The sequence below is a fragment of the Suricata suricatta genome, chromosome X (genome assembly GCF_006229205.1).
Source record: "Suricata suricatta isolate VVHF042 chromosome X, meerkat_22Aug2017_6uvM2_HiC, whole genome shotgun sequence".
Lineage (NCBI taxonomy): Eukaryota > Metazoa > Chordata > Mammalia > Carnivora > Herpestidae > Suricata > Suricata suricatta.
Genome location: NC_043717.1, coordinates 45,156,798 through 45,182,214, shown reverse-complemented (window position 1 = coordinate 45,182,214; position 25,417 = coordinate 45,156,798). Strand labels below are relative to the sequence as shown.

Genomic DNA, 25,417 nt, shown 5'->3' with positions numbered 1-25,417 from the left:
GGTGAATTCTATATTATGGAAATTGTACTTCAGTAAAGTTTGTCAAAATGAAAACATGTATATATATTAGTGAATGTTACCTATGTATTTTGGGACCTGTAAAATGGTCGATAAGGAAATACAACAGGTGTTTAAAAGTGGCAGAATCCTAAGAGAGAAAAATGTGAATGGAGTCTTTCTAGAGTATTAGTATTTTCCCAACAGCATGCACAACTCTTGTATTTTAAAATGTGTAAGTCAAGAATCTAAATAAAATAAGTGGAGTCATTTGCAAAAAAAAAATGATACAAGGAGGTTTCACAACATACTACTAAACAATGAGTGGGTCAACCAGAAAATAAAATAAAAAAAAAAACACACAGGGAAACCCATGAAAATGACAACACAATACTCCACATATTGAGATGCAGCAAAAGTGGTCTTAAGAGGGAAATATATAGCAATACCAGGTGACTTCAAGAAGAAGAAAAATCTCAAATAAACAATCTATCCTTACACCTAAAAAAAAGCTAGAAAAAGAACAACAAACAAGCCCAAAGCTAGTAGAAGAAATGAAATAATAAAAAAGTTAGAGGACAAATAAATGATGTAGAAAAAAGTTAGAAGATATAAATAAGGACGTGGTTCTTTGAAAAAATTCACAAAATTTATAAACCCCTACACATAATTATCAGAAAGAAAATGAAAAGTACACATATATTTAAAATCACAAATGAGAGAAGAGAAATAATGACCAATGCCACAGAAATACAAACCATTATAAGAGAAAATTATGAAAAACTACATGCTAACAAACTAGACAACTTGGAAGAAGTGAATAAATTTCTAGAAACATATAAACTACCAAAACTGAAACAGGAAGAAATAGAAAACTTGAGCAGCCCAATAACCAGCAATAAATATATAACATATACATTTGTGGTGAAATAAGTCAGTCAGAGAAAGACAAATACTATATCATTTCATTCATATGTAGAGCTTAGGAAACAAGTAAGTAAAGGGGAAAAAGGAGAAAGAGACAAACCAAGAAACAAACTAATTACAGAGAACAATTTGATGGTTACCAGAGGGGAGGTAGGTTTGGGTGAGTTAAAGGTGTAATGGAAATTAAGGAGTGCACCTGTTGTGATTAGCCCTGTGTGATGTATGTTGTTGTTGATTCACTATTTTGCAAATCTTAAACTAATATAACATGGAATATTAACTATACTGCAATTTAAAATAAAATAAAAATATTTTTTAAGAGTATGGTGGGGTGTATGTGAGATTTGATAGGTGGTATAAAGAGTTAGTTTTGCAGGATACATAAGTCCTGGAGATCTCATGTAAAACCATTTGACTATAGTTAACAACATTGTACTGTATACTTGAAGTTCGCTCAAAGGGTATAAGGTGTTTCCATCACCTAGAAAGTAACTATGAGGTAAGGGATATGTTAAGTAACTTGATTGTGGTGAATATTTCATAATGTATACATATATCATATCACAAAATGGCATATATTAAATATATACAATTTTACTTATGTTTTTTTCAAGTTTTTTATTTAAATTCCAATTACTTAACACACAGTGTAATGTTAATTCCAGGTATACAATATAGCGATTCAGCACTTCCATGCAACTATTGTTCATCACAACAAGTGCACTCCTTAATCCCCATCACCTATTTAACATCCCCTCACAATCACTTTGTTCTCTACAGTTAAGAATGTGTTTCTCATTTTTCCTTATGCTTGTTTGTTTCTTAAATTCCTCACATGAGTGAAATCATATGGTATTTGCATTTCTCTGATTGACTTACTTTGCTTAGGATAATACTCTCTAGGTCCATCCATATCATTGCAAATGGCAAGATTTCATTCTATTTTAAGACTGAGTAATATTCCATTGTGTGTATATATAAATATACACAATATATATATATGTGTGTGTGTGTATTATATATACACAATATAGATATATTATATATACAAGTATATATATATACACACACACATACATACACACACATATACACACTACATATTCTTCATCCATTCAGCAGTCAGTGGACACTTGGGCTGTTTCCATAATGTGCCTCTTGTAGATAATGCTGCTATAAGATCAGGTTGCATGCATTCATTTGAATTAGTATTTTTGTATTCATCGTCTAAATACCTAGTAGTGTGATCATTGGACCATACGGTAATTCTATTTTTAATTTTTGAGGAACCTCCATACTGTTTTCCAGAGTAGCTGCACCAGTGTGCATTCCCACCAACAGTGCAAAGTGTTCTTTTTTCTCCACATACTCGCCAACACCTGTTGTTTCTTGTATTGTTGATTTTAGCCATTCTGATTGGTGTAAGGTGATATATCTCATCATGGTTGTGATTTGTATCCCTGATTATATGGGATGTTGAGTATCTTTTCATATGCCTGGTGGCCATCTGTGTGTATTCATTGGAAAAATATTTATGTCTCTGCCCATTTTTAATTGGATTATTCCTTGCTTGGGTGATTAGTTGTGTAAGTTCTTTATGAATATTGGATACTAACCCCTTATCAGGTATGTCATTTGCAAATATCTCCTCCCATTCTATAGGTTACCTTCTGTTTTATTGATTTTTTACTTTGTTGTGCAGAAGCTTTTCATTTCGATGTAGCCCTAACAGTGTATTTTTGCTTTTGTTTCCTTGTGTTAGGAGAGAGATCTAGAAGGTTTCATTGGCTGATATCAAAGAAAGTACTGCCTGTGTTCTTCTCTAAAACTTTTATGGTTTCAGTTCTCAGATTTAGGCATTTAATCCATTTTGAATTTATTGTTTGTATGGTGTAAGAAATATTGCTGTCCAGTTTTCCCAACACCATTTGTTGAAGAGGAATTCTTCATCCTATTTGAAATTCTTTTCTACTTTTTTGAAGATCAATTGGCTATATAGTTGTGCGTTCATTTCTGGGTCTTCTATTCTGTTATATCTAAGTGTCTATTTTTGTGCCAGTACCATACTGTTTTGATTACTAATGCTTTTTAATATAGCTTGAAGTTCAGAATTGTGATGCCTCCAACTTTTCTTTCTCTTGGGTGTTTTGTCTATTCGAGGTCTTGTGTGGTTCCATACAAAGTTTAGGAATAGTTGTTCTAACTCTGAAAAATGCTGTTTTAATTTTGACATAGATTTCATTTAATGTGTTGATTTCCTTGTGTAGTGTAACTTTAACAATATTTTTTCTTTAAATCCATGAGCATGGAATTTCTTTTCATTTATTTCTGTCATTTTCTATTTCTTTCTTGAGTGTTTATACTTTTCAGAATATGGGTCTTTGACCTCTTTGGTTACATTCATTCCTATGTATCTTATTGGTTTTGGTGCAGTTGTAAATGTTTCTGTTTTGTTAATTTCTCTTTCTGTTGATTCATTATTGTCAGATAAAAATGCAACAGATTTACATATATTGATTTTGTATCCTACAACTTTGCACAATTCATTTATCAGTTCTATCAGGTTTTTGGTGGAGGGAGACTCTCAGGTTTTCTACATAGAGTACCGTATCATCTACAAATAGTGTAAGTTTTACTCCTTGCTTGCTGATTTGTATGCATTTTATTTCTTTTTCATGTCTGATTCTTGTGGCTAGGACTTCTAGTATTATGTTAAATAACAGTGGTGTTAGTTGACAACAGTCTCTTTTTCCTGACTGTGGAGCTAAAGCTCTGATTTTTCCATATTCAGTATGCTATTAGCTGTCGATATCTTTCATAGATGGCTTTCATTACGTTGAGGTATGCTCTCTCTAATCCTACCTTGTTGAGGGATTTTATCATGAATGGATGTTGTAGTTTGTCAAATGTTTTTTCCTGCATCGATTGAAATGGTAGTATGGTTCTTATAATTTATTTTATTAATGTGGTGGAACAAATTGGTTGATTTGTGAATATTAAGCCAGCATTGTTACCCAGGAATAAATCCCACTTGATTGTGGTGAATAATTTTTTAATGTATTGTTGGATTTGGTTTGCTAGTATTTTACTGAGAATTTTTGCATCTGTATTAAGGATATTGGCTGGTAGTTCCCTTTTTATAATTGGCTTTTCTGGTTTTGGTAACAGGATAATGCTTGCCTCATAATATTAATTTGAAAGTTTTCTATCCTTTCCTATTTATTTTGAATAGTTTATGAAAAATAAGTGTTAGCTCTTTTTAAATGTTTGGTGTAATTTTCCTGTATAGCCACCTGGTCCTGGAGTTTTGTTTGTTAGCAGTCTTTGATTACCGATTCAGTTCTGTATTCTGGTTATTGGTCTGTTCAAGTTGTCTATTTCTTGCTGTTTCAATTTTGGTAGTTTATATGTTTCTAGGAAATCACCCATTTCTCCCAAGTTTGTCCAATTTTTTGGCACATCATTTTCTCATAAAATTATAAAGGTTTGTATTTCTGTGGTGTTGGTTGTTATTTCTCCTCTCTCATTTGTGATTTTATTTAATTGGGTCCTTTCTCTTTTTGATGAATTTGGCTAGAGGCTTATCAGTTTCATTAATTTGTCAAAGAGCCAGGTGTTGTTTTCATTGATCTGTTCTATTGTTTTTTGTTTTTGTTTCTATATTATTTATTTCTGCTCTAATCTTTATTATTTCCTTCCTTATGCTAGGTTAGGGTTTTGCTGTTGTTGCTGTTGTTGTTGTTGTTGTTTTAGTAGCTCCTTTAGGTGTAAGGTTGGGTTGTTTGAGATTTTTCTTGCTTCTGAGATAGGCCTGTATTGATGTATACTTTCCTCTTAGCACTGCTTTTGCAGTATCTCAAAGGTTTGGGACCATTGTGTTTTCATTTTCATTTGTTTCTATGTACTTTTAAATTTTTTTTGTCTGGTTGACCCATTTATTGTTAAGTAGCATGTTGTTTCACCTCCATGTATTTGTGTTCTCTCTATAGTTTTCCTTATGGATGACTTCTAGTTTCATACCATTGTCATCAGAAAAGCTGCATAGTATGGTTTCCATTTTTTAAAAATTTTTTGAGGTCTGTTTTGTGATCTAATAGTGATCTATTCTGGAGAATGTTGCAAGTGCACTTGAAAAGAATGTGTATTCTGTTGTTCTAGGATTGAATGTCCTGAATATATCTGGTGCAGTTTGTCATTGAAAGCCATTGTTTCTTTGTTGATTTTCTGTTTAGTTCTTCTCTCCATTGATGTAAGTGGGGAGTTAATATTGTATTATTATAAATTAGTTTTTTTAATATTTGTCATTATTTTATATAACTGGGTGCTCTCATGTTGGGTGCATAAATATTTACAATGATTATATATTCTTGTTCTATTGTCCTTTTTATCTTCATATAGTCCCCCCTTATTTTTCCTTGTTGCAGTCTTTGTTTTACATCTAGTTAGTCTAATGTAAGTATTGATACTTTGGCTTTCTTTTGACACCCGTTTACATAATAAATTTTCTTCATCACCTCACTTTCATTCCGCAGGTATTTTTAGGTCTAAAATTAGTCTCTTGTTGGCAGCAAATAGATGGGTCTTGTGTTTTTTAAAATCCATTCTGACCCCTTATCATTTGTTTGTAGTGTTTAGTCCATTTACATTCAAAATAATTATCGATAGGAGTGTACTAGTGACATTTTACTTATTTTGTCATTGTTTCTGGAGATTTTCTTTGATTTTTTTCTTGTCTTTGTCACTTTTGGCCTCTCCTTTGCACTCAACAAGTTCCTTTTAATTTTTCCTGCATGCCTGTTGCACTAGTCCTGAACTGCTTTAGCTTTTGTTTGCCTGGGAAATTCTATTTAATGTTTTTATTTAAATTCAAGTTAGCTACCATATTTGTAATATTTTTTCAGGTGTATAAAATAGTGATTCAATGCTCCCATACAACACCTGGTGTTCAGCACAACAAGTGCACTCCTTAATCCTATCAACTATTTAAAAGATATCCCTATCCACCTCCCCTCTGGTAACCATTAGTTATTTCTCTACAGTTAAGGGTCTGTTTCCGAGTTTGCCTATTTTTCTTACCCTCTTTTTTTCATTTGTTTTCTTTCTTAAATTCCAAATCACATGTTATTGTCTTTCTGTGACTGCGTCATTTCAGTTAGCATACATTTCTCTATCTCCATCCATGTCATTGCTAATGGCAAGATTTCATTCTTTTTTGAAACCACTGAGTAATATTCCATTGTGTGTGTGTGTGTGTGTGTGTGTGTGTGTGTGTACATATACATTCCACTTTCTTTCTTCTCAGATGTAGGGATAGGGTTAGGTTTAGGGCCAGTGTAAGGATATGTGCCTAGTATCCTGTGGTTTAGAAAACTGTAACCCTCTAAAACCAGAGGGTTAGATTTAGGGTTAAGTTTAGGGTTAGGGATAGAGGTTAGGATTTAGGTTTAGGTTTAGGTACTAGGAGTTAAGGTTAGTGTTAAGGATATGGCTAGGATTAGAGGGGGTAAGGTGTTAGTGGGTTAATATTACTGAAAGAAGATGTTACTTGGATAACAGTTTATACAGTGTAATTTCAATGTGCGAAGCAACAGGCTCTTCCTTTGTACTTCTGGTGCATCAATTTACAAACACACATATATTAATGAAAAAAAGATGTTATTTGAATTAGGTATTATACACAGTGTAGTTTCAGTGAGATAAGACAGGGCTCTTCCTATATGCTTCTAACATATGTTTACAAACACATATATCTTGATTTAAAAAAAGGTGCCACTTGAAATATACATTATACACCATTTAGTTTCATTCAAGTAAGAATAGGTCTATTCCCACATGCTTCTACACATACATTTATAAACACATCTATATCAATGAAAGAAGTTACTTGAATGATGACTTATGTATAGTGTAGTTTCAATGACTTAAGCATATGACTATTCCCATATGCATTTATAGGTATGGGTAGAAACTTTTAATGAAAGAAGATGATACTTGAAAGACAGATTATACATAGCATGGTTTCAGAGTGTTAAGCATGCAGCTATCCCCATATACTTCTACACATACATTTACAAACACCTGTACCTTACACAAAGAAGACATTAGTTGAAGGATGCATTATACACATGATAATTCCAATGAGTTAAGCATACTGCTACTATCATATCTTTCTACACATAAGTTTACATACACTTATATCTTAATGAAAGCAGATATTACTTGACAGAAATTTTCCATGTGTTAAGTATGCAGTTATTCCTATACGCTTCTTTTTTAAATTTAATTCCAGTTAATTAACATATAATAATATTAGTTTCAGGTGCAGAAATCAGTGATTCAACACTTCCAAACAACACCTGGCGCTCATCACAAGTGCACTCCTTAATTCCCATCACCAGTTTAACCCATCTTCCCACCCACCTGCCCTCTGGTAAACATCAGTCTGTTCTCTACAGGTAAAAGCTTTTTTTCCTGGTTTCCTTTTCTCTTCTTTTCTCCTATGATCATTGTTTTGATTTTTAAATTCCACATATGAGTAAAATCATATAGTATTTGTCTTTCTCTAACAGACATATTTCACATTTCATAATACTCTCTAGTTCCATCCACAGTATTGCAAATGGCAAGATTTCATTCTTTTTGATCGCTGAGTAATATTGAAATTTATATACATACCACATCTTCTTTATCCATTCATCAGTCAATGGACATTTGGACTCTTTCCATAATTTGGCTATTGTTGATAATGCTGCTATAAACATCAGGATGCATTTATCCCTTCAAATCAGTATTTGTGTATTTTTTACATAAATGCTTAATAGTATAATTGCTGGATCATATCGTAGTTCTATCTTTAACATTCTGAGGAATCTCCACAGTGTTTTCCAGAGTAACTGCACCAGTCTGCATTCCCACCGACAGTGCAAAAGGATTTCCCTTTCTCCACATCCTCACCAACACCTATTATTTCCTGTTTTGTTACTTTTAGCCATTCTGAAAGGTGTGAGGTAATATCTCATTGTAGTTTTTGTATTTCCCTGATGATCAGTGATGTTGAGCATCTTTTCATGTGTCCATTGGGCATCTTCTGTGTTCTTTGGAAAAAAGTATCTGTTCATATCTTCTGGCCATTTGTTAGCTGGATTACTTGTTGGTATGGTGTTGACTACTTTAAGTTCTTTATATATTTTTTCCTCTGTTCTCTCTACTCATTTTTTTTATTAATAGTTTATTACCAAGTTGGTTTCCATATAACACCCAGTGCCCTTCCCCACAAGTGCCTCTCTCCATGACCACAAGTTCTTTATATATTTTGGATAGTAACCCTTTACCAGACATGTTATTTGGAAATATTTTCTCCCATTCCATAGGTTGTCTTTTAGGTTATTTTGTTTGTTTCCTTTACTGTGGAGAGGCTTTTCATTGTGATGAAGTGCCAGTAATTTATTATTATTTTTGTTTCTCTTGCCTCATGAGGCATATCTAGTAAAAAGTTGCTATGGCCAATATCAAAGAGGTTACTGCCTGTATTCTCCTCTAGGATTATAATGGTTTCCTGTCTTGAATTTAGGTCTTTCATCCATTTTGACTTAATTCTTTGTATGGTGCAAGAAAATGTTCAAATTTCATTCTTTGCATGGTGCTATTCAGGTTTTGCACCAGAAACTCGTTATCACTCCTATTATGAATGATAGTATTCGTGGATGGGGTATGCTTGCCTCAGATTTTTACCATTTAATACTTTGAATATACCATTCCACTCCCTCTGGCTTGCCACATTTCTGTTGAGAAATCCCTGGATATTCTTACAGGTTTTCCTTGTAAATTAAGAACTTTTTTTCTCTTGCTCCTTTTAATATGTTTTCTTTGTCACTATATTTTGCAAATTTAATTACAATATGTCTTGGCGATAGCATGCTCTTGTTGATTTTTATGGGAGCTCCCTGTGTCTCCTGGATCTGAATGTCTGTTTCCTTTCTTAGATTAGGAAATTTTCAGCTATTTTTCTTCAAATAAATTTTCTTCTTCCTTTACTCTCTGTGCTTCTTCTGGGTCTCCTATAGTACAAATATTATTGCATTTGATGGAGTTACTGAATTCCTTAAGTCTGTTCACATGTTGTATAATTCTTCCTCTCTTTTGTTCAGCTTCATTATTTTCCATTACTTTGTCATCTAAGTCACTAATTCATTCCTCTACTTCTTCCATCCTGCTGTTCTTGCATCAAGCATGTTTTTAATCTCATTTATTGCACTCTTCATCTCTAATTGATTATTTTTTAACTCTTTGTTTCTGTCATAAGTATCTCACTGAAAGGCTTATGTACTTTTCTCAAGCCCAGTGTGTATACTTATCATTGTTTCTTTAAATCAGGAATTTTCTTGTATATGTTTCAGTTAGATTTCTGGGTTTAGCCTTACCTTTTTCTTTCTTTTGGGATAAATTTCTCTGGGTTTGAATTTTGTCTTTGTCTCTGCCTTCTTCTGTGTGTTAGAAAAGCAAGTTTTGTTTCCTGTTCAGGAAAGTAATGGCCTTATGAAGAAGTCACACAATGTCAGGACTTGGCACTTGAATGAGTATCCCTGGTATGTTTTGCATGTGTACTGCTGTTGTGTTTTGTCTGCTTTATCCTCCAGGTCAGTCATTTGCTGAGACTCTCCTTATCTGCTGTTGTTAGTGTTTGGTTCCTGGCTTGAATGTGGCAAGTTTCAACTAGCTGTGCTTGGTCTGCTTGTGAAATGAGATCTGTCACCATGTTTACTGGTACTGAGGCCCTACAATGCTCTCTGGTTAGGAGATGTGGTGTGGGCAGGTATTTGTGCTAATCTTCTAGAAGAAGGGCCTACTGTACAAGGACTGAGGCAAGTGTGATTGGAAAGGACAGAACCACCTGTGTGCAGGAGAATAGGGCTTTGTGTATGAAAGTTAGTCAGCCAGTGTCTGCACTATGCTGCTTCCTGCAGGTGGCTCTGTGTTTATGCTGAGGGGTGGATAAAGAAAGTGACACCTGCCACTTCCTTTGTTCCTGGAGTGCTGTCTCTCAGGGACTTATTCTGAGAAAGGCAAATAATATCCCTGCTCAGTGCCCAAAGCACTCTTCAGTTCACTGTTTCCATGCCGGCTACCCTTAGGTGTTTTGCTGGCCTTCTCTACAGGAGCAGAGCAGTGCCTTTTGCTATATCCCAGCCAAGCTTGCTGACCTTTAAAAGTCCAAGCTCTAACCCCTTCTGGCTGCATGAACTCAGGAAATTTAGCCCCTTCATTTTTCCAAGCCAATGCTTTGGGTAAATACTTTCCTTGTGTATTCCCCTGTGTGGCCCTCTCCCAACTTTCTCTGTTGTAGAAACCATGGATCCCTCCCCTCTGCAGCACCAGTAATATGTTTTGTTTCTAAATCATTTGACCACACTTCCTACCTTCTCTGATGTGACCTCTCTCCCTTTAGTTTTGTAATTTGTTCTTTATGTCTTCAGGTATATTTCTGGAATATTTAGGTTGATTTGATCATTATCTGGGTGTGTTCATGGGACATGGTGAACCTAGGGTCCTCTTACTCCACCACCATTGTCCTCTACCTCGAACATATACAATTTTAATTTTCAACTATAGTTAATCAAAGTTGGGAGACAAGAGAAATAATCAAGACAAAAAGGCTAAGGGGTGTGGCATTGAGCCTGGAACTGAGAGAACCTTAATAGTAGCTAATGTTTGTTGAGTGTTTACTATAGGCCAAATACTATTCTAAGTGTTTCCCACTATTAATATGCAGATAATTGATAATAAAACTAGATAATAAAACCAAGGCATAAAAAGGTGAAGTAACTTTCAGGTAATGATGGTAGACTGGGATGTCAAATCCAAACAATTTAGCTTCACAATATATGCTCTTGGCATATATTGTCTATATCCTCAATAAAAGAACTATTTGAAGAAAGAAATAATAGAACTCCAGAAACAAATAACTGAGAACATAAAAGAATGTTAAAAATCAATGATAAATTTTGAGCCAGGGTGATTGGGTGGTTCCATCCTTAAAATTAGAACTTGAAAGTTATGTTTAATAGAAATTGTGGTATCTGCATCTCTTGCTTTGTATAATTTTAAGCTCTGGAGATGAATGGCTGCAGTGTATACTAGAAGTGGTATCCAAATAAACACAAATCTCATGGTTTTCTGCTGAGAAAATATCTACCAGAGACAGGGATATTATTCTCTAGGCCCCTTGCAATGAACTCTAATCTTTGGACATCAGTGGAGCAGGTATTTTCTGAAGCTACCTCAGATCTAAAGAACATGTGGAATACCAAGAATAGAGAAAGGTATACCTTTGCTGAATACAAGGTTTGATTACAAGGGGATTTTCCAAATTACTGTGTTCATCATTGGCAAACTCCCTATCTCTGTAAATGACACCTCTGTTTACACAGCCCCTCAAAACAGAAATATGAGAATAATAATTGTCTTTTCAATCTCAATACTCTCACTTCTTTTGTTCCATACTCACTCCCAACATACTAGTCAGTCTTTTACCATTTTTTGCCTGGGTCATTACTGTAGCCTCTTAAGTGGTCTTTCCCCTTTCACTCTTGCATCTGAAGGCTTCTCCCATCAAGGACTGTATTCAATATACCCAGTTATGCTGATCTTCTGTCACTTATTAAAAGAAGGCAAGCTTAATCCCGTATCACAGCTTCTGTATTATGCCTAGCAGAGAACACTATTTCCTCAAACTTTTGGCATAGCTGGCTCCTTCTCTTATTGATTAAATTATTCAAGAAGGGCTTAGGGCAAGATGGTGAAGTAGGGAGCTCTGTAATTTTCACCTGCCTGCGTCTATCAAACTAAGAAGGCCTGAAGCCACAATACTGTGATCTGCAAGAGTGGGAGGAAAACACACAGAGTCCACAAAGAAGATAGTCTCATAGGTGCCTGAGTAAGTGCGAACTGGGGAAATAAAAACCTGCTGGGGCTCGGAGGGGAGGGAGTCTTTGCTCCAGCACAGAGTTTCAAATAGCACACAGAGCCTCAGAGAGCCGTCTGAGTGGCAGAGAGCACGCAGAGCCCTGGAGAAACGAGGGGACGAGAAAGAGAGGCTGAAAACATTCATAGAGCTGTCTCTAGAGAAGAGAAAAACCTCGGCCCAGGACAGAGAGGGATCCTATCAATCCATTTATAACCATTGGGCAAGGGGAGAGAAATCCGTCCCCTTGGCTGGCACAATTTCCTTGGGCTCTGCAGGCTGATTCCTCGCAGAGCCAGGAGAAAACTGCTCAGTGACTCCTCCTACTCAACCCCAGCTAGGAAGCTGCCCACCTGCAGGAGTACATCTCATCTCTGGCTATAGCATTAAAGTGCGTGGACTAAGATTTGGAAACTAGGTGGGGCTTGGAAAATACAACTTGGCCTGCCCGCAGCACAGGGAGATCAAACCCAAAAGAGTGGCTTGCAATGCTTGGTTCGAGAAGGGAAGGGGCGCCACCATTCTTCTCCCCAACACCATCAAGGCGGGGCCTTGGGGAGCAGTCAGCAGGACCTACAGTGGAGGGGAGACCAACCTACACCAAACTACACCCTTTTGCCCTGGAATAAACTATTACGCCCTTGACAATAAACTATAAAAATGAAAAAAAAGTTATTTAATATATAAGCCTTGTTTAAATCTTCATTTGAAAAAATATTTAAAAAGTGTTTATTAGGCAGTTGGGGAAATCTGATATTAATAAATGTGATATCAATATTAAGGAAAATTGATATACAGAAATTTGTATGTGATAATAACATTGTGCCTATTTTTAAAAATATCTTTTAAAATATATTTTGAAGTATTTATGACTAAGATTATATGATGTCTGCAATTTTCTCCAAAATAATACACTGCAGAGTAGGGGAGTTAGTAGGTATATGGAAAAAGCAAAATTGGGCATATACAGTTATAATTTATAAAGTTGGGTGCAGGGTACTTGAAAGTCCAGTAAACTATTCTTCTTTTACATGTTGAAATTCTAAGTTTAAATGCTTAATTTATATTTATATTTATACACATAAATACGTATATATACACACACATACATATACACTCACACATGTGTGTGTGGAATCAGCCTGTACTCTACATGAAGTAGAGGCAAACAAAACATCAATGAATAAAAAGAGTGTTACAGGAATGTTCGGACAGTGCAGCCTGGAAATTCAGGCTGTTCAAAGCTTCAGGGCACAGCAACTAGGATTCTGGTTTCTTCCATACAAATCCTAACACAACAAGTGTTAATGCAATGCATGTTTACAAGAAAGAAAGGCCCCTTTCTTATCCATGGTGTCCAAGCCTCACTTCTGAGCTAGAAATGATTGAGGAGGAGTCTATAAACAGGGGGTATAATCTAATAATTGACAAGGAGCATCTGACCCATATACAGGTTTCTTTGACTCTATGGTGCTATAACACTTTTTAAACTATATGCCAACATCCAAAATCTTGCGTATTTCACATAAAAGTATTGATTATATGTTTTTTTTTTAATTTGGGAACTTGGTAATAATTAGTTGAAGTTGAGTGACAATTCTCTTTCAGAGGGGACAGGTGCCCTCCAACTTAGCACATGCCCACCAGGTCTGCTTTACTTATTATTTCTTAATAATGTGAATCTTTTTTTTTTAGTGAACAAAAACATGTTATAGGTTGGTGTATTGTGCTTAGCTCCAAAAGCCTGCTTCAGTTTCACTTGGTTTAAACTGTCTTTGTGTTTTTTTAATGTTCAGTAAAACCTGTGGGGCTGTGGTAACAAGAGAAGGAGTAATGTCTTAGCCTCTTAATTTTAACATAATTTGCCAATTAGAAAGAGCCACAGGTTCTCAGTGGGGTAATGCCTATTCAGAAGACATCAGACTTAGTGTTTTCTTAGGTTGGTTTTATAAAAGCCACGTGTGAATAAGAACACGACAGAAGAGTAAATTCAATTAATGAAGCTTATACACGAGTATAAATGGATCAGTCTTTTTTCAGGACTTTCTTTCTTCTGATCTCTCAGAGACTGTGTGTGTGTGTGTGTGTGTGTGTGTGTGTGTGCACGCGCGCATGTCAGGGATGGAGTGGAGGTGGGCAGACCTGTATGGATTCTGCGGTGGGCTTTCAGGTGGGAGCTTTTGGTGTACACTTTGGTGCATCCTGCAAAGTCACATTGGTGAATCCGTCTTCTCTTCAAATCAAGAGACTCTTCTCCCTGCATTTGGGTCATTGCTGATGGTCTGAGCAAAGAAAGAGAGATAGGATCAAAGAATGATTTTAACGTGGAAGTTAAAAAATGGACTTACATAAAGTGGCGGGATCACCTCATACATGCATTTAATTAATGCAAATTTAACAGTAGGCCTTCAAGAGAAGAAATAATTGAAATAGTTCAAGCAATTCCCTCAACTAGGCCATTCTTTGCAGTAAATGCAAGTCCTGGGAGGTGGTAATATTTACTTGGGTAGTTTTTGTTCCCATCATGAGCATTGCACTCTAACAAGTCTCATTTTTACGTTTCCATAAATGTATTTTTTCATACAACATAGTTGTTAAAACACAAAACAATGACTTTAGAAGTTCTAACATTGGAAGACAAGAATGCATTAAACTTACAGAGAGAAACACTTTGCAACTGTACTTTATAGGAAACTTGAAAATTTTTCAAAGGCAAAATTGATGGCCTGGACAATTAGGACACAACCCTGCCATAACATGCATGTCCATGCACATGTGTGCACACAAACTAACACCTTTGCTGGGAAGGCAATTTACTTATATTTTATTATCATGAAATGCTTACTATTGAATTTGTTCCACTTCTACCACAGACACACACATACAGAGACAGTTCTGAGGTAAAGACAAAAGTACTCACTTTTGCTGTAGTCCCTGAATACACTGTAAAGCCGAAGATTCACTCTTAATTGCACTGTCCTCACTGTCACTTGGGATCTTCAGTGAAGACATGGAGGTGGGGTCAACTTTCACTAAAAACAAAGAAAAAGACCAGCATGGGCTACAATTATCATGGGATTCTGTTATCATTTTCAGGATTCCCAGTTTGGCCCACAGTGAAAAGTACAACAAGATATAGAAAGAAAGAAAAAGTAAAGATGAAAGAAGTGTATATGTATGGAAGGAACAGAAAACTTTAAAAAATTTTAGCATAGCTAAAAATCCTTTGAGGATAAAGTAATAAAGAGTATACTAGTACCACTGGAATGAGCTTCTCTAGGATAGTAAGTTAAATTAGACAGGGTCTGGGTATGATTTTACTTTCTATCTCCTGCCCCCACAACAGAAAGTCTTCTTAAAAGTCAGGCTTAATGTGTGCTTGTCAAATTGAACTTTCTGAATAGTTCTCTGGATGCCCTAAGATCAATGCCTGAGTTCACCTCAGAGATAAGAACTCCTTTGGCCTCTTTTGCCCCTAAATGGAAACATATCAATAAGATGAAATGCATAACTAGTGCCTAGCTTGATACATGTTTAGCATACATCTCTTCCGCCTTTGTCAGGAGAAGCTTATTATTAACCACTGATGTTTCTGATACCTAACAAAACTCAATCAAATAGTTACCAATCTCCTATATCTAGTCACAGCTTCAAAATTTCTACATAGAAGAAGCTTAAGGGTGGCAATAAGGTTGGGGGGTGGAATATTTGGCTAGTGCAGTTGCCTCTATAAACTAATTTGTATGATTCACTAAAAAGTAAATACATCTCACTATGTATGTGTGTCTCTGAATGTGTGTGTGCACATGTTATAAGTGTCATAGCATAATAAAATGTTGTATACATTACAAAAAATAAAACTAACATGTAAAGGGTGAGAAACAAAAATAGGAAGTTGATACTTTCTTCTTATGTTCCAATAGTTTTGTGTGCATTCCTCACTCCCCAACCTCCAAACCAAGGTGTAAGCATACCATTTTGAAGACTATTGGGCTAATGGTTTTAGCTTAAAATTACACTGAATCTTTTAAAACCTATTTTGCTTATTTAGAGTGGCTGTGATGGACTCATAGATATTGTGACTGCAATAAAAAGCCCCATCATCATTGCTTGATGCTATCAATGCCTTGATATTAGCAAATTCGCACTAGGGATTTTACTTTTCTTATTTCCCTTTTTGTTTGTCTCTCTTTTCTCATAGAAGAACTTATACCAAAATGTTAATTAACCCCCTCAGAAGAATCTCAAAAAAAAAAAAAAAAGACGGTGATAAACACTTACCATTACAATAATTAGCCACTAGTAGATAATGGATTTTTTAAAATTAAATTAAATTAAATTTTTAAAAATAGTTTATTGTCAAATTGGTTTCTATATATCACCCAGTGTTCTTCCCCACAAGTGCCCTCCTCCATGGCCACCACCTCTTTCCCCCCCTCCCCCTTCCCCTTCAAACCTCAGTTCCTTTTCAGTATTCAATAGTCCTTCAAGTTTTGCATCCCTCTCTCTCCCCAACTCTCTTTCACTCTTCCCCTCCCCATGGTCCTCCATTAAGTTTCTCCTGTTCTCATGTTAGACCTATGAGTGCAAACATATGGTATCTGTCCTTCTCTGCCTGACTTATTTCGCTTAGCATGACACCCTTGAGGTCCATCTATTTTGCTACAAATGGCCAGATTTCATTCTTCCTCATTGCCATGTAATACTCCATTGTGTATATATACCACATCTTATTGATCCATTCATCAGGTGATGGACATTTAGGCTCTTTCCATGTTTTGGCTATTGTTGACAGTGCTGCTATGAACATTGGGGTACATGTGCTCCTATGCATCAGCACTTCTGTATCCCTTGGATAAATCCCTATCAGTACTATTGCTGGGTCATAGGGGAGTTCTATTGATAGTTTTTTGAGGAATCTCCACACCCTTTTCAAGAGCAGCTTCACCAGTTTACAATGCCACTGACAGTGTAGGAGGGTGCCTGTCTCTCCACACCCTCGCCAGCATCTATAGTCTCTTGATTCATTTATTTTAGCCACTCTGACTGGCGTGAGGTGGCATCTCAGTGTGGTTTTGATTTGCGTTTCCCTGAGGATGTAAAAGACCTATATGATGAAAACTATAGAAAACTTATGAAAGATATTGAAAAGACACCAAGAAATGGAAAAACATTCCCTGTTCATGGATCAGAAGAATAAACATTGTGAAAATGTCATTACAACCCAAAGCAATCTACACATTCAATGCAATCCCCATCAAAATTGCACCAACATTCTTCTCAAAGCTAGAACAAACTCCTCAAATTCATATGGAACCACAAACAACCCTGAATAGCCAAAGTAATATTGAAAAAGAAAACCAAAACAGGAGGCATCACAATCCCAGACTTTAGCCTCTACTACAAAGCTGTCATCATCAAGACAGTATGGTATTAGCACAAAAACAGACACATAGACCAATGGAATAGAATAGGAACCCAGAACTGGGCCCACAAATGTACTGCCAATTAATTTTTGACAAAGCAGGAAAGAGTATCTGATGGAAAAAAGACTGCCTCTTTAGCAGGTGGTGCTGGGAAAACTGGACAGGAACATGCAGAAGAATGAAACTAGACCACTTTCTTACACCATACACAAAAAGAAACTCAAAATGGCTGAAGGACCTGAATGTGAGACAGGAAACCATCAAAATACTTGAGGAGAAACTAGGAAACAACCTCCTTGACCTCAACTGCAGCAATTTCCTACTCGACACATCCCCAAAGGCAAGGGAAATGAAAGCAAAACTGAAAACTCTTGGGACCTCATCAAGATAAAAAGCTTCTGCACTGCAAAGGAAACAATCAAGAAAACTAATAGGCAACCACCAGAATGGGAAAAGTTAGTTGGAAATGACATATCAGATAAAGGGCTAGTATCCAAAATCTGCAAGGAACTCACCAAACTCCACACCCACAAAACAAATAACCCAGTGAAGAAATGGGCAGAAGACATGAACAGACACTTCTCCAAAGAGGACATCCCTATGGCCTACAGGCACATGAGACAATAATAACATTATAAATCAGAAAAAAAAAACCCACTACTGTGGAGTCTCAGCAACTTGATGCTTAGTATGCTTTTTCAGGCTCCTACATTTGGTAACCGAATGATTACAAAGCACTGAATTTCAAAGATAAAATAACTCTCAGAAAGTTTTTTTCTGTAATGAAGTAAGAATTTATTTTTAGTCATATCCCCCCATATATCTCCGTTTTGGTCTTTTCAATTTATCAATTCCTCCTTTCATATGTGTTTGAAATTTCTCATTATCCTAACTCTTTTCATTATACACCAAATTCCCAATGTCCTTCCTAAGAAGAACATCAAAAACTGAGTGTAACTGTATAGCTGTGGTGAAGCTAGACATTTTGAACCACTTCAGAGGCTATAATTTTTTTTGATCACTTCCAATTACAAACTGAAGTAGACACATCTCTACAATGAGAACTAGGTGGCTGAAAAATCGTGGTGAAAGGAGGACTTAGTTTATTCCTTTCTGGATTCTGAACTGACTTTTTAAATTAAGCATAAAGGGAAGATACAGCATGTGAACTCTCTCCTATACAGGTTTTCAAATTTTTTCATTGAAGTATTTGTTGCAAGACAACTACTATCTACCACCGGGTTAGGTTCTCTACAGATTCACAATGTGAAATAATATAGTTTCCTCCTTGAGAAATTTGCAGTTTGGTTGAAAAGAATGCCCATACACTTGTGACACAGGCAAATAAAAAGTAAAATGGAGAATGATAGATGTCAAATGAAGGCGAGCAAAGGGAAGATGGTAATGTTTCAAAGAAGACTATTTTACCAATAAGGAAGAGAATAGATATGGTATTGGGAGAAGCAAGTGCTAAGCCTGGCTAGAAATGTGCCACTAGAAATGTTCTTAATTTTTCCACAGAAGCATTCCTAATGGCATAGGCAAATAAACACATTTTCCTAAAAGTCCCAGAGTATGTACCTTAATAAGCTTAAAACTATTTTTGACATTTGTGTTTTATCTTAAAAGGTTATTAAAATTGCACACGTTTCTCATTAATAAAATATTTTAAGATATAAAATGTTTTAAATTACTTATTATCAAATAGCATACAAGATCAAGAAAGATATATAGTATTTCACTCAAAAATATGCATACCCCAAGGGTACCTCGGTGGCTCAGTTGGTTGAGGATCCAACTTGGGCTCAGGTCATGGTCTCGCAGTTTGAGAGTCCAAGCCCCACATCGGGCTCACTGCTGTGAGTGTGGAGCCCCCTTAAGAACCTCTTTCCCCCCTCTCTACACCCCCACCTACATTCTTTCAAAAATAATAAATAAACATTTAAAAATACATATGCATACCCCAAGTTGAGAAGCATGGATGAAACAAAGGACAGTTACTGTACTGTATTAGGCACTAAAGAGACATGATAAAAACTGTGTTTACAAATAATTATTCTTGAAGTTGTATGCAAGAATTATTAAAGGGAATGAAATTAAATAGGAGATAGGATGATTCCAAAAGAGAATAAATTAAGGAAGTTGAGGCCCAGGAAAGGGGCACACTAATGCTTACCTGATCCAGTATTTTTGCCACCTCCTCCAATGAGTGGGGCTGTAATGGCTGCAGACCCCTCATCAACAGGCAAATTAGTATACACCATGGGCAGTGACTGTACCACTACTGGGATGGTCTCTATGCCACGCAACTTATTTGGCAATCTAACTGAGGGGATGGTGTGAATAACATGAAAGATTTGCTGGCCACCAGTGCCTTGAGAGGAGGCCATGATAGAACCTGGAGTCAGAACAGTGGAGATATTTGCTGAAGTGCTTGTGTCAGATGAAGTGGACACTACAAATGTCTGGAGAGCAGGCTGTGGCTTGGGAGAGCATATTGGAGGTTGCAGCATGCTGGCAGGCTGGAGAGGAGACTTGGGCTTATGAAAAGAGAGGTCAACTGGTTCCACCTGGGGCAGGTTGAAATCATTAGCCAGAAGTTCTTCTGGGGGCTCAATCTTGATGTCACTAAATAGTGCTGGGTTCTCCATAGGACTGGCATCTGGGAATGGTGGAGATGTCATATTTCCTCTGTCTTCTGTCTTAGGAGGATCTCTGATATGAAGGGATCCAGTGACCTAAAATAAATAAATAAATGAAAGGTGCAAAATAGTCATTACCCTTAAAAGTCATATGAAGAATGAATCAAGAATTCTATATTTTCTTCTCATGGACAGAATACACAGGGAGTTGAGAGAAATGAGGCAGGAGTATGAGGAAAAAGGAAGGGAAACTTTACTAAACACTAGTACCAGGCACTGTATCAGGCAATTGATACAAATTATTTCATTTAATCTTTGTAATAATCCTGAAAGATTACTTAAAGTCAACATTTTCTGAATATCAACCATAAGTACTGTGCTAAGCTCAATGGGGGAAATGTAAGGGTCTAGCCACAAAATGCATACTAACAGTAATGATGAACTAATGTGAATAGCTTATAAGTCACACCATAATAAGTGATGCAGCAGATATATATGCAAGACATCTAAGAAAAGGTAAAGGGAAAAATTCATTCTTTCTAGGCAAGATGAGAAAATGCTTCAAAGAGGAAGAGCTATTGTATATGGATCTTAGATAATTAATGAGAATTCTTTAGGCAGAAAATGGGTAAGAAAGATGTTTTGTGTCTGTAGAGATATGACAACAGACAATATGCTTAGGATATAATGATGCAGTATTGTCAATTATATTATATGTAAAATCAAAATGTGAAACTTTTAAATTAAAAATATATATATTGAATTGTCACATTATAGGTAATATATACTTTTATATTTTTTCCATAATATTTTATTGTCAAATTGTTTTCCATACAACACCCAGTGCTCTTCCCCCCAAGTGCCCTCCACCATCACCACCACCTCTCTTCCCCCCTCCCCCTTCCCCTTCAACCCTCAGTTCATTCTCAGCATTCAATAGTCTCTCAAGTTCTGCATCCCTCTCTCTCCCCAACTCTCTCTCCCTCCTCCGCTCCCCCTGGTTCTCCATTAGGTCTCTCTTGTTTTCCTGCTAGACCTATGAGTGCAAACATATGGTTTCTGTCCTTCTCTGCCTGGCTTACTTCACTCAGCATGACACCCTCAAGGTCCATCCACTTTCCTACGAAGGGCCATATGTCATTCCCTCTCATTGCCATGTAGTACTCCATCGTGAATATATACCACATCTTCTTGATCCATTCGTCAGGTGATGGACATTTAGGCTCCTTCCATATATACTTTTAAAAACCCATAAAACCTCAACCTTATTAAAAACCTCCTAAAATTCCATTAATGTAAATGTCAATGATATTGTGAACTGTGTATGTCATTGCCAAACAACACCCTAGTCCTTGAAGAAGACCTTGGAGATAGTGGTGCTACATTATCCAGTTAATAAAATTAAGATCTCATTCTCTGTCACAATTATATTTGGTTTATAGGAGTTTCGAATTATGAGAGATGTTCAGTAATGCATCCCTTATACAGAATAAAACTATCCTTTATTTTTTATATTTGGAATGTGATGGAAGGTTGAATTCAAAGAAAGGCTTGGAGATAAAATGTAATCATTTCAAAGAGGGGAGTTACATATGCACAGCTATTTTGTTGGGAATTAACTAGCTCCTCAATGAAGGATAGTTTGAAGAAGGAATAAGACTGTATTCAAAGAGACCATAAAGAAAGCAACAAGAAAAATAATAGTGACACCTTTAAGAGATGATTGGAAAAATTCGAATATTGACTGGATATTGGATGTCCTCTTTGGAGAAGTGTCTGTTCATGTCTTCTGCACATTTCTTAACTGAATTATTCATTTTTTGGTGTGGAGTATGGTGAGTTCCTTGTATATGTTGGGTACTAGACCTTTATCTGATATGTCATTTGCAACTATTTTTTCCCATTCCATCGGTTGCCTACTAGTTTTCTTCATTATTTCCTTTGCAGTGCAGAAGCTTTTTATCTTGATGAGGTCCCAATACTTCATTTTTGCTTTCATTTCCCTTGCCTTTGGGGATGTGTCGAGTAGGAAATTGTTGCAGTTGAGTTGAAGGAGGCTGTTTCTTACTTTATCCTCGAGGGTTTTAATGGTTTCCTGTGTCCCATTCAGGTCCTTCAAATGGCACCCTCCTACACTGTTGGTGGGGATGTAAACTGGTGCACCGCTCTGGAAAACAGTATGGAGGTTCCTCAAAAAACTGTCAGTAGAACTCCCCTATGACCCAGCAATAGCACTGCTAGGGATGTATCCAAGGGATACAGAAGTGCTGACACATAGGGGCAATGTACCCCAATGTTCACAGCAGCACTGTCAACAATAACCAAATCATGGAAAGAGCCTAAATGTCCATCACCTGATGAATGGATCAAGAAGATGTGGTATGTATATATATATACATACATATATACACACATACATACATACATACATACATACATACAATGGAGTATTACACGCCAATGAGAAAGAATGAAATCTGGCCATTTGTAGCAAAGTGGATGGACTTCAAGGGTGTCATGCTAAGCAAAGTAAGTCAGGCAGAGAAGGACAGATACCATATGTTTGCACTCATAGGTCTAACATGAGAACAGGAAAAACCTAATAGGGGACCATGGGGAGAGGAAGGGGTAAAGAGAGTTGGGGAGAGAGAGGGCCGCAAAACCTGAGAGACTACTGAATACTGAAAATGAACCAAGGGTTGAAGGGGAAGGAGAAAGGGGAAGGGAGGTGGTGGTAATGGAGGAGGCCACTTGTGAGGAAAAGCACTGGGTGTTATATGGAAACCAATTTGACAATAAACTATTAAAAAATAAAAACATAATTTTAAAAAATAAACCTTGCTTGGCTAAGCAAAAAAAAAAAAAAAAGAAAGAAAGAAAAAGAAAAAAGAAAAAAAAGAAAAAGGAAAAGAAAAAAGAAAAGAAAAGACAAATCTGCTATTATAGTTGGAAATTTCAATAACTGATAAATCAAGCACCCAGAAAGTTATTTGGAATATAGTTAACTTGAATAGCCCTATCAGAATCAAATTAGTCTAATAGATATTTATAGAATACACCAAAAAAATGTAAAATACACATTTTTCTAAAGCTTATATGTAACATTCATCAAGATCGAATGTATTTGGGGCCAATAACATACTTAATAAATTTAAAATAAGTCATAAAAAAGAAATATATGACCCAATTACATAATATTATAAAATATTGTTAATTACTTTGGTGTAATGTTGATGTAGTTATGTAAGAGAATGTTATTTGTAAGTGACAGATGCTGAATCATTTATGGGTGAAGTTTCTTTTTTTCTTTCTTTTTATTAAAAATTTTATTCCCACGTTGGTCTCCATATAACATCCAGTACTCTTCCCCACAAGTGCCCTCCTCCATGACCATCATCCACCATCTCCTTTCCTCCTCCCTCTTCAGCTCTCAGTTTGTTTTCAGTATTCTAGAGTCTCTCATGATTTGCCTCCCTCCCTTTCCCTAACTTACTTCCCCCCCCCCTTCCCCTTCCCATGGTCCCCTGTTAGGTTCCTCCTGATAGACATATGAGTGAAAACATATGGTATCTATCCTTCTCTGCCTAACTTATTTCGCTTATCATGACACCCTCGAGGTCCATCCACTTTGCTACAAATGGCCAGATTTCATTCTTTCTCATTGCCATGTAGTACTCCATTGTATATATATACCACATCTTCTTGATCCATTCATCAGGTGATAGACATTTAGGCTCTTTCCATGATTTGGCTATTGTTGAAAGTGCTGCTGTGAACATTGGCATGCATGTGCCCCTATGCATCAGCACATCTGTATCCCTTGGGTAGATCCCCAGCAGTGCTATTGCTGGATCATAGGGGAGTTCTATTGATAGTTTTTTTTTTGAGAAACCTTCACACTGTTTTCCAGAGCGGCTGCACCAGTTTACATCCCCACCAACAGTGTAGGAGGGAACTCATTTCTCCACATACTCACCAGCATCTATAGTCTCTTGATTTGTTCATTTTAGCCACTCTGACCGGCGTGAGGTGGAATCTCAGTGTGGTTTTGATTTGTATTTCCCTGATGATGAGTTACGTTGAGCATCGTTTCATGTGCCTGTTGGCCATCTGGATGTCCTCTTTGGAGAAGTGTCTATTCATGTCTTCTGCCCACTTCTTCACTGGATTACTCATTTGTCGGGTGTGGAGTTTGGTGAATTCCTTGTAGATTTCAGATACTAGCCCTTTATCTTATATGTCATTTGCAACTATCTTTTCCCATTCCATACGTTTCCTATTAGTTATTTTGACTGTTTCTGTTGTAGTGCAGAAGCTTTTTATCTTGATGAGGTCCCAATAGTTCATTTTTGTTCTTGATTCCTTTGCCTTTGCAGATGTGTCAAAGAGGAAATTGCCGCAACTGAGGTCAAGGAGGCCGTTTCCTGCTTTCTCCTCAAGGGTTTTTGTGGTTTCCTGTCTCACATTCAGGTCTTTCCTCCATTTTGAGTTTATTTTTGTGAATGGTGTAAGAAAGTGGCCTAGTTTCAATCTTCTGTATTTTGCTGTCCAGTTCTCCCAGCACCACCTGTTAAAGAAGCTGTCTTTTTTCCATTGGATACTCTTTCCTGCTTTGTCAAAGGTTAATTGTCCTTACATTTGTGGGCTCAGTTCTGGGCTTTCTCTTCTATTCCATTGGTCTATGTGTCTGTTTTTGTGCCAATACCATACTGTCTTGATGACGGCAGCTTTGTAGTAGAGGCTAAAGTCAGGGATTGGGATGCCTCCCGTTTTGGTTTTCTTTTTCAATATTACTTTGGCTATTCGGGGTTTCTTATGGTTCCATACAAAATTTAGGATAGTTTGTTCTAGCTTTGCAAAGAATGCTGGTGCAATTTTGATTGGGATTGCATTGAATGCGTAGTTTGCTTTAGGTAATAATGACATTTTAACAATGTTTATTCTTCCAATCCATGAGCACAGAATGTTTTTCCATTTCTTTGTGTCTTCTCAATTTCCCTCATAAGCTTTCTATAGTTTTCATTGTACAGGTCTTTTATATCTTTGGTTAGGTTTATTCCTAGGTATTTTATGGTTTTTTTGCCATTGTGTATGGGATCAGTTTCTCCATATCTCTTTCTGTTGCTTCATTATTGGTGTATAAAAATGCAAACGTTTTTTGGACATTTATTTTGTATGGGTAAAGTTTGTTGATGCAAACTACTTTGAAAGGCAATAAATGAGAGAAAATGACACAGGGAGTTAGAGGAATAGAATGAGAGTGAGTAAAAGAGAAAGAGTATGCAATTATGTGAGAATATATGTAAAAGGTTAACAATATTAAATTGGATGGGGGAGACGTATATGATATAATATGAACCCTAAAGTTGCTCAGATATTTTGTCCAAGAAATCTTACTTCTAGGAAATATTCAGAAACTAGAAACAAAGGATAGTGACAACCAAGTGTGTGTGTGTATATATATA

At 36.4% G+C, this 25,417-nt stretch overlaps 1 protein-coding gene across 1 annotated transcript in view; it reads right to left on the bottom strand.

Annotated features, from left to right (window-relative positions):
* The window catches only part of KLF8 (Kruppel like factor 8), a 194,182-nt gene that overhangs the window by 7,896 nt on the left and 160,869 nt on the right, over nt 1–25,417 (bottom strand). The window contains exons 3-5 of the mRNA XM_029931048.1: nt 19,487–20,048; nt 14,805–14,916; nt 14,027–14,166 (exon numbers count right to left, since the gene is read on the bottom strand). Coding sequence (XP_029786908.1) covers nt 14,027–14,166; nt 14,805–14,916; nt 19,487–20,048 — 814 coding nt within the window. The remainder of the gene's footprint in view (nt 1–14,026; nt 14,167–14,804; nt 14,917–19,486; nt 20,049–25,417) is intronic.